Source organism: Salmo salar, chromosome 12 (genome assembly GCF_965601325.2).
Source record: "Salmo salar chromosome 12, fSalSal1, whole genome shotgun sequence".
NCBI lineage: Eukaryota > Metazoa > Chordata > Actinopteri > Salmoniformes > Salmonidae > Salmo > Salmo salar.
This window is the reverse complement of record NC_138302.1, coordinates 40679215-40697123: the sequence shown is the minus strand read 5'-3', so window position 1 is coordinate 40697123 and position 17909 is coordinate 40679215. Positions and strand designations below refer to the sequence as shown.

Genomic DNA, 17909 nt, shown 5'->3' with positions numbered 1-17909 from the left:
GACTGTTCTCTCTGCTACCACACGGCAAGCAGTACCGGAGCGCCAAATCTAGGACAAAGAGGCATCTAAACAGCTTGTAACCCCAAGCCATAAGACTCCTGAACATCTAGTCAAATGGCTACCCAGACTATTCGCATTCCCCCCCCTCACCCCCCCTTTTCCACATCACTGCCACTCTCTGTTGTCATCTATGCATAGTCACTTTAACTCTGCCTACATGTACATACTACCTCACTAACCGGTGCCCCCGCACATTGACACTGTACCGGCACCCCCCCTGTATATATTGCTATTTTTTTTACGGCTGCTCTTTAATTACTTGTTACTTTATCTCTTATTCTTATCCGTATTTTTTGAAACTGCACTGTTGGTTAGTGGCTCTTAAGTAAGCATTTCACTGTAAGGTCCACACCTGTTTGTATTTGGTGCATGTGACTAATAACATTTGATTTGATCCAGCTAAGGCACCCCCGGTTCCATCGGTGGCAGCCCCCGGATCCGACGTCACCACCACCAACAGAAATGCCAGCACTCCCCGATGTTTCATTTGATGCTGCCGCATTCTGTAAGAACCGACGCTGGAGATGAGAAGCAGGTACGGGGAGTCAACATTTAATTGGAACAGACATGGAACAAACAATCAACAGCGTCAGCATCGGGTAACATAAGGACAGATGACAAACAATGCAGCAGCGGGGAACAGAGCTGGGGAACTGACAGATATGAGAGGTAATGACAGAAGTGATTTAGTCCAGGTGAGTCCTATAATTGTTGATGCGCATGACGGGGGAAGGCAGGTGTTCGTAATGATGGTGGCAGGAGTGTGTAATGCTGGACAGCCTGGCGCCCTCGAGCACCTGGGGGGAGAGCTGGAGCAGGCGTGACAAGCTAGCTAGATGGCAACTTACATTGATTTCCATACCATCTAAATAACTTTCTGTTCACTGTCAAAATGTGGCTACCAGTACTAGTAGTAGATGAAGTGGTCGTCAATTTGTGCCTGGAACGTTGCAGTGCACTAAATACTCTTGTCGAACACGGCTGTAACAGGTTAATTGCATTTTTGCTGTTGCTAAGGTGGTTGGTTGGCTGATTGCACCTCTGCCATGACGGCGCTGCTCTGCTCTAGTCTACCTGCATGTGGTGGAAAGTGCATGAATTCTGAGAGTCGCTAATCTTCTTCTTCTATGGTATAATGCCGTTCTCAATATTAAATGTACATTCCACCACCAACTGTGCGGGTGGATATAAGGATCCCAAAAAAGGAAAACGTTTGGCTAAAATAAATAAAAGATCATACAAACTACCAAAAAATAAATTAACTAAACAAAATCAATCTGCTTTTCTGTAAAAAAAAGATTCTAATCAGGTCCCTAAACAAGCTCAGAAGTTTCCTGTAAGGGTGGGACATTTCCTAGCAACAAAAGTCCTTGTAGTGCTTTTGCTAAGAAATCTTTGGGTGCCCCAAAAACTTCTCAGCTGCAGATATAATGACATCCAGCTTATTGGACTTCTTAGACACTTGTGCTGTAAAATTAATCTATGTGGCTATAAATGCCACAAAATCCATCACGAGTGTATCCAGATCACCCGATTGACTTAAAACACTAGCAACTGGTTGCAACGCATCCACTTCCATATCTTCAAGATTGTTGCCTCTTGCCCCTTCGACTCTCTTCACCGCCTCAACATAGGAGATCCGCTGCGCAACCCTGATCCTTGACATCTCAACCTCCTTTACCCTAAGAGGGCACTCAAGGAAGTCCAGAGTATGATCCCCACCATAGTTGCAACATTTTCCATTCACACATACTTCTATATCATACTTCTCCCATCTGCAAACATTTGACACGTGACCATATAATTTACAATTTCAATACTGTAATGTTTTGGACACAAATGCTCTCACCGCATACCTCACATATCCAAGCTTCACATATTCAGGTAGAGTCTCCTCAACAGTAATATAATACCTTTCTTCCATTTACCATACAGGTCAGGCGACGTGCACTGACCACTCCTGAGATTTTCTGACTAAGGTACTCATCATCTATATCCAACAAAACTCGAGCTATAACTCCTTTGGCAGGCGGCCTGTTCCAAAGATCAATAAATGTTACTTGTGACGTGGACAATTTTGCCAGATCCAGTGCACGCTTCTTCTGTTCTTCATCAACATAATTAACCAAAACAATGCCTCTTCTACTTTCTTCACAGTCCTCGATATTACAAATGGATTTCCCAAATGATTCTCCTTGCCAAAAAACGCAGCCCAAGAAGAAATGCATTATTGGACTGGTCCGTGTCTTCTACTACAACTTTCGCTTGTTTTGTTCCGTTCTTTGATTTCACTATTGTCCATTCATTATCACACACTTCACTTGCCGCACTTTCTGATTCAAGCACCGTTGCCATTTCCTCCTCAAAGTCGTAAATTGTGACTGACTGAATGTCTGGACAAAATTTCTATTATTGCTCAAATGTTTTACAGATCGTATCATAAAAGTAGCCATACAACATACTAGGCAGATTTTCAGACATACAACATACTAGACAGATTTTTCGTGGTCACTTGTCCAAGAAAAGCCCTAACTAGTCGCTAATGTTTATGTTTAAGATTAGATATCAGATGTAAGATTACAGCTCGTGTTCACTAGCATGCGGTAAATTGCTGAGTGCCGTTTAGGCCGCCCAGGGTGGCTCGCTTTTTAAAACATTTTATATTTTTCTTATTTCACCTTTACTTAACCAGGTAGGCCAGTTGAGAACAAGTTCTCATTTACAACTGCGACCTGGCTAAGAAAAAGCAAGGCAGTGCGCCAAAAACAACAGAGTTACACATGGGATAAACAAACGTACAGTCAATAACACAATAGAAAAATCTGTATACAGTGTGTGCAAATGAAGTAAGGAGGTAAGGCAATAAATAGGCCAATAGTGGCGATGTAATTATATTTTAGCAATTTACACTGGAGTGATATATGTGCAGATGAGGATGTGCAAGTAGAAGTACTGGTGTGCAAAAGAGCAGAAAAACAAAAACAAATATGGGGATGAGGTAGGTAGTAGGTTGGATGGCCTATTTACAGATGGGCTGTGTACAGCTGCAGCGACCGGTAAGCTGCTCTGACAGCTTACGCTTCAAGTTATTGAGGGAGATATAAGTCTCCAACTTCAGTGATTTTTGCCCTTTGTTCCAGTCATTGGCAGCAGAGAACTGGAAGGAAAGGCGGCCAAAGGGGGTGTTGGCTTTGGGGATGACCAGTGGAATATACCTGCTGGAGCACGTGCTACGGGTTGATGTTGCTATGGTGACCAGTGAGCTGAGGTAAGGCGGAGCTTTACCTAGCAAAGACTTATAGATGACGTGGAGCCAGTGGGTCTGGCGACGAATATGTAGCAAAGACCAGCCAACGAGAGCATACAGGTCGCAGTGGTGGGTAGTATATGGGACTTAGGTGGCAAAATGGATGGCACTGTGATAGACTGCATCCAATTTGCTGAGTAGAGTGTTGGAGGCTATTTGTAAATGACATAGCCAAAGTCAAGGATCGGTAGGATAGTCAGTTTTACGAGGGTATGTTTGGCAGCATGAGTGAAGAAGGCTTTGTTGCGAAATAGGAAGCTGATTCTAGATTTATTTTTGGATTGGAGATGCTTAATGTGAGTCGGGAAGGAGAGATTACAGTCTAGCCAGACACCTAGGTATTTATAGTTGTCCACATATTGTAATTCAGAACCGTCGAGAGTAGTGATGCTAGTCGGGCGGGAGCGAGCAGCGATCGGTTGAAGAGCATGCATTTAGTTTTACTAGCATTTAAGAGCAGTTGGAGGCCACAAAAGGAGTGTTGTATGGTGTTAAAGCTCGTTTGGAGGTTTGTTAACACAGTGTCTAAAGAAGGGCCAGATGTATACAAGAATTGTGTCGTCTGCGTAGAGGTGGATCAAAGAATCACCCATAGCAAGAGTGACATCATTGATATATACAGAGAAAAGAGTCGGCCCGTGAATTGAACCCAGTGGCATAGAGACTGCCAGAGGTCTGGACAACAGGCCCTCCAATTTGACACACTGAACTCTATCTGAAAAGTAGTTAGTGAACCAGGCGAGGCAGTCATTAGAGAAACCAAGGCTGTTGAGTCTGCAGATACGAATACAGTGATTGACAGAGTCGAAAGCCTTGGCCAGGTCAATGAAGACAGCTGCACAGTACTTTCTTTTATCGATGGCGGTTATAATATCGTTTAGGACCTTGAGCGTGGCTGAGGTGCACCTGTGACCAGCTCGGAAACCAGATTGCATAGCGGAGAAGGTACGGTGAGATTCGAAATGGTCGGTGATCTGTTTCTTCACTTGGCTTTCGAAGATTTTTGAAAGGCACGGCAGGATGGATATAGGTCTGTAACTGATTGAGTCTAGAGTGTCTCCCCCTTTGAAGAGGGGGATGACCGCGGCCGCTTTCCAATCTTTATGAATCCCAAAAGATACGAAAGAGAGGTTGAACAGACTAGTAATATGGGTTGCAACAATGGTGGCGGATAATTTTAGGAAGAGAGGGTCAAGATTGTCTAGCCCAGCTGATTTGTAGGGATCCAGATTTTGAAGCTCTTTCAGAACATCAGCTGTCTGGATTTGGGTGAAGGAGAAGCGGGGGGGCTTGGGCTAGTTGCTGCGGGGGGGGGTGCAGAGCTGTTGGCTGGGGTTGGGGAAGCCAGGTGGAAAGCATGGCCAGCCGTAGAGGGATGCTTATTGAAATGATCGATTATCGTGGATTTGTCTGTGGTGACAGTGTTTCCTAGTCTCAGTGCAGTGGGCAGCTGGGAAGAGGTACTCTTAATCTCCATGGACTTTACAGTGTCCCAAAACTTTTGGGAATTAGTGCTGCAGGATGCAATTTTCTGTTTGAAAAAGCTAGCCTTTGCTTTCCTAACTGACTGTTTGCATTGGTTCCTGACTTCCCAGAAAAGTTGCATATCGCAGGGACTATTCAATGCTAGTGCTGTACGCCACAGTGTGGTTTTGTGCTGTTCAAGGGCACTCAAGTCTGGAATCAACCAAGGGCTATATCTGTTCTTAGTTCTACATTTTTTGAAACGGGCATGCTTATTTAAGATTAGGAAAGCACTTTTAAAGAACAAACAGGCATCCTCTACTGACTGGATGAGGTCAAAATCCTTCCGGGATACCCAGGCCAGGTCGGTTAGAAAGCCTTGCTCGCAGAAGTGTTTTAGGGAGCGTTTGACAGTGATGAGGGGTGGTTGTTTAACCGCGGACCCATAACGGACGCAGGCAATGAGGCAGTGATCGCTGAGATCCTGGTTGAAAACAGCAGAGGTGTATTTAGAGGGCAAGTTGGTCAGGATGATATCTGAGGGTGCCCATGTTTACAGATTTGGGGTTGTACCTGGTTGGACCCTTGATCATTTGTGTGAGATTGAGGGCATCTAGCTTAGATTGTAGGATGGCCGGGGTGTTAAGCATATCCCAATTTAGATCAGCAGTACGAACTCTGACAATAGATGGGGGCAATCAATTCACATATTGTGTCCAGGGCACAGCTGGGAGCTGAGGGGGGTCTATAACAAGCGGCAACAGTGAGGGACTTATTTCTGGAGAGATGGATCTTTAAAAGTAGAAGCTCGAACTATTTGGCCATAGACCTGGATAGTATGACAGAACTCTGCAGGGTGGGACAAGGGGGCTATCCGAGACATGTTGAACAGGACTAGTGGCTCCGCAGTAAAATAATGTTGACATTAGAGAGAGGTATAAAGCAATCACAAGTGTTGATTAGGAGAGCTAAGACAACAACAGGTGAGACAACAACGGGTAAACAGCTAAGACAACAACAATGGGTAAATGGCGATGAATGGGCAGAGAGGGTCAGTTAGCTACACACAGGGCCTGAGTTCGAGGCTGAGGCCGACAGATAAACTAAATGAAGTACCGTGTTAATGAACAGTCCAGCAGCCATCAGCTGTGTAGCCGAGTGATCATAGGGTCCAATGAGCAGCAATAGATGAAACAGGGAGCCAATCGGGAGTCGATTGCTATGCTAGGCGAGCAGGAGACACGGCGTTCAGGATACTAGTGGGCCGGGGATAGCAGATAGATCTAGACCAACATCCACGATGCAGAGGCCGGTTGAGAGCAGATTGGACGAATTACGTCAGCAGACCAGTCGTGATGGATCAGCCATGGCTCCGTGTCGACAAAGGGTCCAGGCAAATTGGCAAGAGAGGTATTGTAGTTTGTGTACTTTGTGTGCTAGCCAGGAGATGGGCCTAGCTCGAGGCTAGCTGGTGCATGCTTCTGGGCAAGGGCGTTAGCCACAATTGCCACTTGGTAGTCGCTAGCTAGCTGCAAAGATCCGGTGTAATGGTCCAGAGCTTGCGGCAGGAATCCGGTGATGTAGTGGGGGGAAAAAAGCAGTCCGATATGCTCAGGGCTGATATCGTGCTGTGCAGACTGGCAGGTATTATCCAGGCTATCCGGCCTAAAATGCCTGGTGTCTGAGCTAAAAGGTAAAGGCCGCTAGCAGTGGCTAACAATGACTAAATAGCTAGTAGCTAATTAGCTGGCTAGCTGTTGATGGAGGTTCCAGTTATAAGGTCTAAAAAATAGCAGATCCGTACCACATTGGGTGAGGCAGGTTGCAGGAAGGTATATTTAATTCGAACATGGAAAAAAGAAATTGAAATATAATGAAATGTATACAAAAAAATGATAGACTGAATATTTACATGGGACAAAAACAAACACGTCTTACTGCTGCGCCATCTTGGTGTATTTGTATTTGTCCACACTTGTGGGCGTGTTGCCAGCATATAGCAGCACATTTGATTGTGCATCAAGAATTCAGCATAGCAAGTTTGTATGAAGGTCTGGTTATTAAATAGGTAAATAGTTTTTCCTTTTTGAACCTTTATTTAACTAGGAAAGTCAGTTAAGAACAAATTCTTATTTATAATGACGGCCTAGGAACAGTGGGTTAACTGCCTTGTTCATGGGGCAGAACAACAGATTTTATTCTGTCTCTCACTGTTCAAATAAACCTACCATTAAAATTATAGACTGATCATTTATTTGTCAGTGGGAAAACGTACAAAATCAGCAGGGGATCAAATACTTTTTTCCCTCACTGTATGTGGTAGTAGAGTAGTGGTCTGAGGGCACACACTTAATGTGCTATGAAATCTGTTGTGAATGTTTTGCAAGGTTTTTAAAATTGTATAACTGCCTTAATTTTGCTGGACCCCAGGAAGAGTAGCTGCTGCTTTGGGAGCAGCTAATGGGGATCCATAATAAATACAAAAAGTAGCAATGGCAGACTTGGGCAAGTGCCCAACCCAATGCGCCCAACATGCAGAAGTCGCTCAATTTCAGTTTATGTAAGAAAACAAGCAGTTGAGAGTGTAGAGAATCATCTAAATTGTGCATCTCAAACATCACATTTTCAGCTGTTTGAAGCTGGTGGACCAAACGGAAAGTAAAATATTCTAGGTGCGAGCTCTCCGCTGGCTTCCACAAGATCCCATAGCCATTAAGTCAAATGGGATGAGGGGGAGGGGGTAGAGTTGTTTATGTTGCTGCAATTCGCCTAGCTTTCTCAAGAGGAAAGCAAAGTTAGGCATAGAACCTTTTAATAGGAAGACATTTTTAATGGAAAACTCTTAAGTTTTAAGTATCTTTTGAATCTGGCATTGAACAAGCTTTGTCAAGCTGATGTAGTCATGTGAAGGATACAAGCTTCATACATTTGTGACTGGAAAATGGAATGTAATCTTTGAAAATCTCTTTCAACAGGCACACCCCCATATGTTTAACTTAGATAACCCTCAACAAGAGAGAGTAGTCACAGTGACAAAGCTATTTTCATGTGTTGACAGATGTGTGAGTTTACTGAGTGTTGACGCATTGTTTGTGTAAGAGCAAGTATCACTGTAAGTCAGTGTTAGTGTGTACGTCATTAACATTCCACGTGTGTTGTCCTTTGTTGCTTTTTCTTTCAAGAGTATTCCAATTTACTGAGACAAATCTAACCTAGACTGGAGTTAAACTCACCCATTTTATGAGCAAGTGACTCACTCCAAATCAGTCACTGTGCATAGGGAACTAGTCCCTCCCTTCAACAATATCACACCAGTGAACTGGAAAGTCCTGTTTTACTGTATAGGCCGGGAACACAAATACTAACACCTTTTTTTTTGCATCTCCATTGTGGTCTGAATACATGAATAGGCTGTCATTAAGTCACCAGGATACAAAATGAGCAAACCAATGTCTGCGCAAGGCAAGTCCAAAATGGAGGAGGCAAAGAATGTGAAGGATGAGAATAAGCTGTACTTGCATGAGGGGATCCTCTACTCTACAATCATGAGTCCCCCAGAAAATCTTAAAGGCCTGAAGGAGCTGGAGGGCAGACCCGATGACATTTTACTGGTGGCCTACCCAAAATGTGGTAAGTGCAACCATCCCTGCTGTTGTGGTAGTTAGCGTGAACTGGATTACATAGTGGAAATCTTTTTTGCCATCAAATAAAGTGCAGAACACAGTACTGCTGTTATATAGTACTGGGCATGACAACATGTGTATAGGACTTAATACAAAATGATTCTAGATCTAAGAAGCCAACAGTTGGTTGTTGAACATTAACAAATGTATCAAGAGCCCACAGGAGCATGTGCATTGGAATATGTCTCCTGAAACCACATCATGAGCATTCTTTGCAGTATCAATGTGTCCCAACTGCCACCCATGAAGATACTCAAACAAATTAGTTAGCCTTAAAAACATAGACTACATTGGACAAAGGCTCACATTGTACACACACTTTTGTGGACACTATAAACTATATAGTCTGCCCTATACTGCTTTTGCCAGCAAAGCCCTAATTGAGTGTGCTTTTCCAGGGTTCAACTGGATGGTTGCTGTGCTACGCAAAATCATGGCTGCAGCCTCTGGACAACAAGAAGTGTCTCAAATACCTCCACTGATGGAGTTTTTCTCTCCTGACATGCAGAAGGTATGTATACTGTAACAGTTTTCTATAACAGAACTAAGTCAATACCTAGTCAATCAAAATCGCTCTCTTTATCAGACTTGCTTTCAATGACAGATCTTTAAATTAAATGTGATGTAAAAGTTCCACCTAATAGACAAACCCAAAAGTATTTAAAAAAATATATATTACTCGCTCACAGGAATCGCTAATTCTTGAAATTACTTTTGGTCGCTACCGATTGAGGTAAATCAGCCTTTAGTTTTTACGCGCCACACACTGAACATTTTCAGAATAACCTACAATAGGATGCACTAGTGCCTTTAGTGCATTTCAAGGTATTTGTAATCGACCTGTTCAAAGGAATTTTTATTTAACCAGGCAAGTCAAATCAAACATTTTATTTTTGTATTTCTCATGCTCCTGCCTTTGATTATTATCATTCTGCCACTGGTTAAGAGCATTGGTTCAGTAACCAAAAGGTTGCTGGTTCAAATACCTGCGCTCCAGCAGGTATATCTCACTGGTCACTCCCAAAGCCAATTCCTCCTTCGGCCGCCTCTCCTTCCAGTTCTCTGCTGCCAATGACTGGAACGAACTACAAAAATCTCTGAAACTGGAAACACATCTCCCTCACTAGCTTTAAGCACCAGCTGTCAGAGCAGCTCACAGATTACTGCACCTGTACATAGCCCATCTATAATTTAGCCCAAACAACTACCTCTTCTGCTACTGTATTTATTTATTTTGCTCCTTTGCACCCCATTATTTCTATTTCTACTTTGCACTTTCTTCCACTGCAAATCTACCATTCCAGTGTTTTACTTGCTATATTGTATGTACTTCGCCACCATGGCCTTTTTTTTGCCTTTACCTCCCTTATCTCATTTGCTCACATTGTATATAGACTTATTTTTCTACTGTATTATTGACTGTATGTTTGTTTTACTCCATGTGTAACTCTGTTGTTGTATGTGTCAAACTGCTTTGCTTTATCTTGGCCAGGTCGCAATTGTAAATGAGAACGTGTTCTCAACTTGCCTACCTGGTTAAATAAAGGTGAAATAAACAAAATAAAATAAAAAATCACCAAGCCTACAAGGTGAAGAATCTATCAATGTGCCCTTGAGCAAGGCACTTAAGCCTAATTGCTCCTGTAAGTCGCTCTGGATAAGATCGGCTGCTAAATGACCATTTCCTTTCATGTCATTTTTTACAAATGATGTACCTTGTGGTTTTCTGCTGCATTTTGGTATTCCATATGATAACCTACTAAAACCTTTGTCCTTTCCCTCTGTTTCTTTTCAAGGTGGTGGGAGAAATGCCCTCTCCACGGCTACTGGGCACACATTTGCACCCTGATAACATTCCTGGCACTTTTATTGCGAAGAAAACAAAGGTCAGTGTTAATAACTTTACTAAAGAACATGTCACAATAACTTGAATCTAGCCTCCCTTCCATTGTGGAGTGCTTAATGCAGTCTGCAATTTTTTTCTTTTTCTTTATAGAATAACAGGAAATTAATACGATATGAAAGTGACATCAATTTCACCTCCGTATCTTCGTTTTGTAGGCTATGAATGAGCCTCAAATTTGTATCGCCAATGAAAACGCAGTAATTTAAGATATAAAATGTATACTTATATTTATGGGTGAATTTACATTTTCAATGTGTTTGATGGCCAAGAAGAAGCACGGAGCCAAAAAGTTACAACTGTTTAATTGGAACTACACACATGAACTACAACTTCCAGCAGCTGCGCAATGCCTGTCTTTCGACAGCTTTCCATTTGCATTTTCATTTAACTTTTTCAGAAAGTACTGGCTGGCGATGTTCAGATAAAAAACTGCGTAATCTAATATAAAACACATAAAATGGCCTGTATCAATGGGTTCTTAGTCCGGTGAGTCCTCGGCTCAAGTAGGCACGCTCCAGCATGCTAGTTCAAATAAGACTTTTTAAACTTTTGGCGACGTGTCTTACTTCTTCAGCGTCAAATATTTTTATAAAAGGCATCAGTATAAGTAAATTAATCCACAACTATCAATATATATGTATATACAGTGCTTTCGGAAAGTATTCAGACCCCTTAACTTTTTCCACATTTTGTTTACTACGTTACAACCTTATTCTAAAATGTATTGTTTTTTTCATCTCATCACTCTACACACAACACCCCATAATGCTAAAGAAAAACAGTTTTTTAGAACTTTTTGCTAATTTACTCAGTACTTTGTTGAAGCACCTTTGGCAGCGATTACAGACTTGGGATTTCTTGGGTATGACGCTACAAGCTTGGCACGCCTGTATTTGGGGAGTTTCTCACATTCTTCTCTGCAGATCCTCTCAAGCTCTGTCAGGTTGGATGGGGAGTGTCGCTGCACAGCTATTTTCAGGTCTCTCCAGAGATGTTCGATCAGGTTCAAGTACGGGGTCTGGCTGGGCCACTCAAGGCCATTCAGAGACTTGTCTTCAAAGCAACTCATGCGGTGTCTTGGCTGTGTGCTTAGGGTCATTATCCTGTTGGAAGGTGAACCTTCACCACAGTCTGAGGTCCTGAGCACTCTGGAGCAGGTTTTCATCAAGGATCTCTCTGTACTTTGCTCTGTTCATCTTTCCCTCGATCCTGGCTAGTCTCCAAGTCCCTGCCGCTGAAAAATATCCCCACAGCATGATGCTGCCACCAAAATGCTTCACCGTATGGATGGTGACTGGTTTCCTCCAGATGTGATGCTTGGCAATCAGGCTAAAGAGTTCAATCTTGGTTTCATCACACCAGAGAATCTTGTTTCTCATGGTCTGAGAGCCTTTAGGTGCCTTTTGGCAAACTCCAAGTGGGTTATCATGTGCCTTTTACTGAGGAGTGGCTTCCGTCTGGCCACTCTACCATAAAGGCTTCTGTCTGGCCACTCTAACATAAAGGCCTGATTGGTGGAGTGCTGCAGAGATGGTTGTCCTTCTGGTAAGTTCTCCCATCTCCACAGAGGAACTCTAGAGCTCTGTCAGAGTGACCATCGGGTTCTTGGTCACCTCCCTGACCAAGTTCCTTCTCCCCCGATTGCTCAGTTTGGTCAGTCGGCCAGCTCTAGGAAGAGTCTTGCTGATTCCAAACTTCTTCCAGTTAAGAATGATGGAGGCAACTGTGTTCTTGGGGACCTTTAATGCTGCAGAAATGTTTTGGTAACCTTCCCCATATCAGTGCCTCGACACAATACTGTCTCGGATCTCTATGGACAATTCCTTTGACCTCATGGCTTGGTTTTTGCTCTGACATGCACTGTCAACTGTTGGACCTTTTAAAGATAGTTGTGTGCCTTAACACATCATGTCCAATCAATTGAATTTACCACAGGTGGACTCCAATGAAGTTGTAGAAACATCTCAAGGATGAGCAATGGAAACAGGATGCACCTGAGCTCAATTTCGAGTCTCATAGCAGAGTGTATGAATACATGTAAATTTGCTAAAATTCACAAAACCTGTTATCGCTTTGTCATTATGGGGTATTGTGTGTTGATTGCTGAGGGAAATGTATTTAATACATTTTAGAATAAGGCTGTAACATAACAAAATGTGGAATTCTTGAATACCTCCGAAGGCACTGTAACAATCAACTGCATTCATCAATCTGACTCCAATATTGTGTGAATAAATGCAACTGGCCTTGTCTGTCTCTGGAGGAATCTAGTCAAGGTAGCGAACCTTGCATCACCACTCAGTATGATTGTAATGAACATGAATGTGTCTAACTTGCACCTTAACGCAATTATTAAGAGACTAGATACAAATAACTAATTCTGCCGACGAATATTCTAGCATTATTTTATTGAGGCAAGCATATAGACAACTACCAATAGACCTACTAAATTATAAACGTATAGTCAATTGAATAGTCAATTGAATAATGACTCTGTAAAACGAGGAATGCATTTACTCAATTCCACTAATATAATTTATTAGTCACAAAATAATTGACACTCAAACAATTACATTGCACATGAAATACATGATACATCTTAGCCTGTCTGTGTTATTCTGTAATGTATCATGTAATGTGTCTTCAGTTCAGAATAATCTCTAAGAGGATAAACTTTGTGTGTGGTAGACACAGGAGCTTAGTAGCAAGTTCTCAAAGTATAAAACAATTCACTGCTGCCCTTTTAACCAAATTCAAGCAGAAACTCACCCCCAACCTGAATTAGCATTTAAACTCAGCAAAAAAAAGAAATGGCCCTTTTTCAGGACTCTGTCTTTCAAAGAGAATTCGTAAAAATCCAAATAACGTCACAGATCTTCATTGTAAAGGGTTTAAACACTGTTTCCCATGCTTTTTCAATGAACCATAAACAATTAATGAACATGCACTTGTGGAACGGTCATTAAGACACTAACAGCTTACAGACGGTAGGCAATTAAGGTCACAGTTATGAAAACTTTGGACACTAAAGAGGCCTTTCTACTGACTCTGAGAAACACCAAAAGAAAGATGCCCACGGTCCCTGCTCATCTGCATGAACAAGCCTTAGGCATGCTGCAAGGAGGCATGAGGACTGCAGATGTAGCCAGGGCAATAAATTGCCATGTCCGTACTGTGAGACGCCTAAGACAGCGCTACAGGGAGACAGGACGGACAGCTGATCATCCTTGCAGTGGCAGACCACGTGAAACAACACCTGCACAGGATCGGTACATCCGAACATCACACCTGTGGGACAGGTACAGGATGGCAACAACAACTACCCGAGTTACACCAGGAATGCACAATCCCTCCATCAGTGCTCAGACTGTCCGCAATAGGCTGAGAGAGGCTGGACTGAGGGCTTGTAGGCCTGTTGTAAGGCAGGTCCTCACCAGACATCACCGGCAACAACATCGCCTATGGGCACAAACCCACCGTCGCTGAACCAGACAGGACTGGCAAAAAGTGCTCTTCACTGACAACTCGCAGTTTTGTCTCACCAGGGGTGATGGTCGGATTCACGTTTATCGTCGAAGGAATGAGCGTTACACCAAGGCCTGTACTCTGGAGCGGGATTGATTTTGGAGGTGGAGGGTCCGTCATGGTCTGAGGTGTGTGTCACAGCATCATCAGACTGAGCTTGTCATCATTGCAGGCAATATCAACGATGTGTGTTACAGGGAAGACATCCTCCTCCCTCACATGGTATACTTCCAGCAGGCTCATCCTGACATGACCCTCCAGCATGACAATGCCACCAGCAATACTGCTCGTTCTGTGCGTGATTTCCTGCAAGACAGGAACGTCAGTGTTCTGCCATGGCCAGCGACGAGCCCAGATCTCAATCCCATTGAGCACATCTGGGACCTGTTGGATCGGAGGGTGAGGACTAGAGCCATTCCCCCCAGAAATGTCCGGGAACTTGCAGGTGCCTTGGTGGAAGAGTGGGATAACATCTCACAGAGAGAACTGGAAAATCTGCTGCAGTTCATGAGGAGGAGATGCACTGCAGTGCTTAATGCAGCTGGTGGCCACACCAGATACTCACTATTACTTTAAATTTTGTTCAGGGACACATTATTCAATTTCTGTTAGTCACGTGTCTGTGGAACTTATTCAGTTTATGTCTCAGTTGTTGAATCTTGTTATGTTCATACAAATGTTTACACAGGTTAAGTTTGCTGAAAATAAACACAGTTGAAAGTGAGAGGACGTTTCTTTTTTGGCTGAGTTTATTTGCACCTTGCTAGTAAAAACAAAAGACAGGAAAACACACCCAGATTCTAATCTAATCATTCCAATTCAAATGACAGGAGCGCACCCCTGTGTCGCTCCTCTTTGAACTATCCACCGTCCGACAAACAAAATAACACTGTTTCCCTGTAACAATAAATGCATAGAACTTACAGTACAATAAACATACAGTACAACATGTCAAAATGTATAGCTCTTTATAAACTCTTGAAACAATCCAAACATAAATGTAATTCACGCAGAAACATTTATTACGTTTTCATCTGTCTTCACACCTCCAACGGTGTCCATGCTCACAGGGTTCTGGGGGAACGTCCCTTCATAGAGAAAGCCACAGATAAGGTGTGTTTGATCACTGTGATAGCCTACAAATGGTCTGCCATCCAAACAATGTCATAAACTGTGATTGAGTCATCACGTTGTGCTCCCATGCCAGCAAGTCGCCACTTGCGAGTATCACCTTCTCTCATTCTTCCACTACATATTCCTCCCATTAGGCTTGTCCAATAATGCCTCTCGCTCAGACCACTACTAAGAAGCTATTTTGTCACTTTTTGACCATTTTAATTGAAGACAATCACAGTAAGGTACGTAGCCTTTTCCTGCAGACAATGACATAGTGGCCTAATGGAATATTATTCATATTTTTTATCATTTCGTAATTATACATGCAACAATTTCAATGATTTCAGTCAATTGAAATAAATTCATTAGGCCCTAATCTATGGATTTCACATGAATTTCACTGCAGGGGAGACAGCCATGGGTGGGCCTGGGGTGGCATAGGCCCACCCACTTGGGAGCCAGGCCATGCCAATTAGAATGACTTTTTCCCCACAAAGGGGCTTTATTACAGACAGAAATGCTCCTCAGTTTCATCAGCTGTCCGGGTGGCTGGTCTCAGATGATCCCGCAGGTGAAGATGCCGCATGTGGAGGTCCTGGCCTGGGGTGGTTACACATGGTCTGCATTTGTGAAGCAGGTTCTTTATTTTTACTATTTTCTACATTGTAGAATAATAGTGAAGACATCAAAACTATGAAATAACACATATGGAATCATGGAGTAACCAAAAAAAAGTGTTAAACATGTCAAAATATACTTTATATTTTAGATTCTTCAAAGTAACCACCCTTTGCCTTGATGGCAGCTTTGCACACTCTTGTCATTTTCTCAATCAAATCAAATTTTATTTGTCACATGTGCTGAATTCAACAGGTGTAGCCCTTACTGTGAACTGCTTACTTACAAGCCCTTAACCAACAATGCACTTCAAGAAATAGTGTTAAGAAAACATTGAATAAATCAACTAAAGGAAAAAATTAAAAGTAACAATGAAATTACATAACAATAACGAGGCTATATCAAATCAAACTTTATTTGTAACATGCGCCGAATACAACAAGTGTAGACTTAACTTTGAAATGCTTACTTACAAGCCCTAACAATGCAGTTCAAGAAGAGTGAAGAAAATATTTACCAAGTAGACTAAAATAAGTGATAATAAAAAGTAACACAATAAGAATAACAATAACGAGGCTATATACAAGGGGGCACTGGTACAGAATCAGTGTGTGGAGGTACAGGTTAGTTGAGGTAATTTGTACATATGGTGACTATGCTTGGAAGAGAAGTGGGGGGGGGCCTTCCTCTGACAACGCCTATTAGATAGGTCCTGGATGGCAGGAAGCTTAGCCCCAGTGATGTACTGGGCCGTTCGCACTACCTTCTGTAGCGCCTTACAGTCAGATGACGAGCAGTTGCCATACCAGGCAGTGATGCAACCGGTCAGGATGCTCTCAATGGTGCAGCTGTAGAACCTTTTGAGGATCTGGGGACCCATGCCAAATCTTTTCAGTCTCCTGAGGGGGAAAACGTTTTGTCGTGCCCTCTTCACAACTGTCTTGGTATGTTCGGACCATGATAGTTTGTTGGTGATGTGGACAACAAGGAACTTGAAACTCTCGAGCCGCTCCACTACAGCCCGTGAATGTTAATGGGGGCCTGTTCGGCCCACCTTTTCCTGTAGTCCACGATCAGTTCCTTTGTCTTGTTTACATTGAGGGAGAGGTTGTTGTCCTGGCACCACATTGCCAGTTATCGGATCCCCTCCCTATAGGCCGTCTCATCGTTGTCGGTGATCAGGCCTTCCACTGTTGTGTCGTCAGCAAACTTAATGATGGTGTTGGAGTCATGTTTGGCAACGCAGTCGTGGGTGAAAAGGGAATACAGGAGGGGACCAAGTACACACCCCTGAGGGGCCCCTGTGTTAAGGATCAGTGTGGCAGACGTGTTGTTGCCTACTCTTACCACCTGGAGGCGGCCCATCAGGAAGTCCAGGATCCAGTTGCAGAGGGAGGTGTTTAGTCCCAGAGTCCTTAGCTTAGTGATGAGCTTCGTGGGCACTATGGTGTTGAACGCTGAGCTGTAGTCAATGAACAGAATTCTCACATAGATGTTCATTTTGTCCAGGTGAGAAAGGGCAGTGTGGAGTGCGATTGAGATTGCGTCATCTGTGGATCTGTTGGGGTGGTATGCGAATTGGAGTGGGTCTAGGGCAGGGCTGCCCAACCCTCTTCCTTCCTGGATCTACTGTCCTGTAGGTTTTCAGTCCAACCCTAGTTTAGCATTACTGATTAAGCTAGTTAAGGTATTGTTGAGCAGCTAATTAGTAGAATCAGGTGTTAAATTAGGGTAGGACTGAACCCACAGGATGGTAGATCTCCTGGAAGAGTGTTGGGCAGCCCTGGTCTAGGGTGTCCGGGAGGATGCTGTTGATGTGAGCCATGACCAGCCTTTCAAAGCACTTCATGGCTACCGACGTGAGTGCCACGGGGCGGTAATCATTTAGGCAGGTTACCTTCGCTTCCTTGGGCACAGGGACTATGGTGGGCTGCTTGAAACATGTAGGTATTACAGACCTGGTCAGGGAGAGGTTGAAAATGTCAGTGAAGACCCTTGACAGTTGGTCCACGCATGCTTTGAGTACAGGCCCTGGTAATCCGTCTGACCCAGCAGCTTTGTGAATGTTGACCTTTTTAAAGGTTGTTTAAAGGTTGTTCGGCTACCGAGAGCATTATCACACAGTCATCCAGAACAGCTGGTGCTCTCGTGCATGCTTCGGTGTTGCTTGCCTCGAAGCGAGCATAAAAGGCATTTACCTCGTCTGGTAGGCTCGCAGGGGGTACCGGTA

At 43.3% G+C, this 17909-nt stretch overlaps 1 protein-coding gene across 3 annotated transcripts in view; it reads left to right on the top strand.

Moving 5' to 3' along the window:
- sult6b1 (sulfotransferase family, cytosolic, 6b, member 1) overlaps positions 1 to 17909 on the top strand; it is a 50960-nt gene that overhangs the window by 8067 nt on the left and 24984 nt on the right. The window contains exons 2-5 of one of the 3 annotated variants that reach the window (XM_014131573.3): positions 460 to 595; positions 8242 to 8461; positions 8913 to 9025; positions 10311 to 10400. In XM_014131573.3, the coding sequence (XP_013987048.1) occupies positions 539 to 595; positions 8242 to 8461; positions 8913 to 9025; positions 10311 to 10400 (480 nt within the window). In that variant the 5' untranslated portion in view covers positions 460 to 538. Of the gene's footprint in view, positions 1 to 459; positions 730 to 8241; positions 8462 to 8912; positions 9026 to 10310; positions 10401 to 17909 lie in introns of those variants that run through there. The other 2 variants (XM_082958908.1, XM_014131575.3) reach the window with 2 other exon arrangements.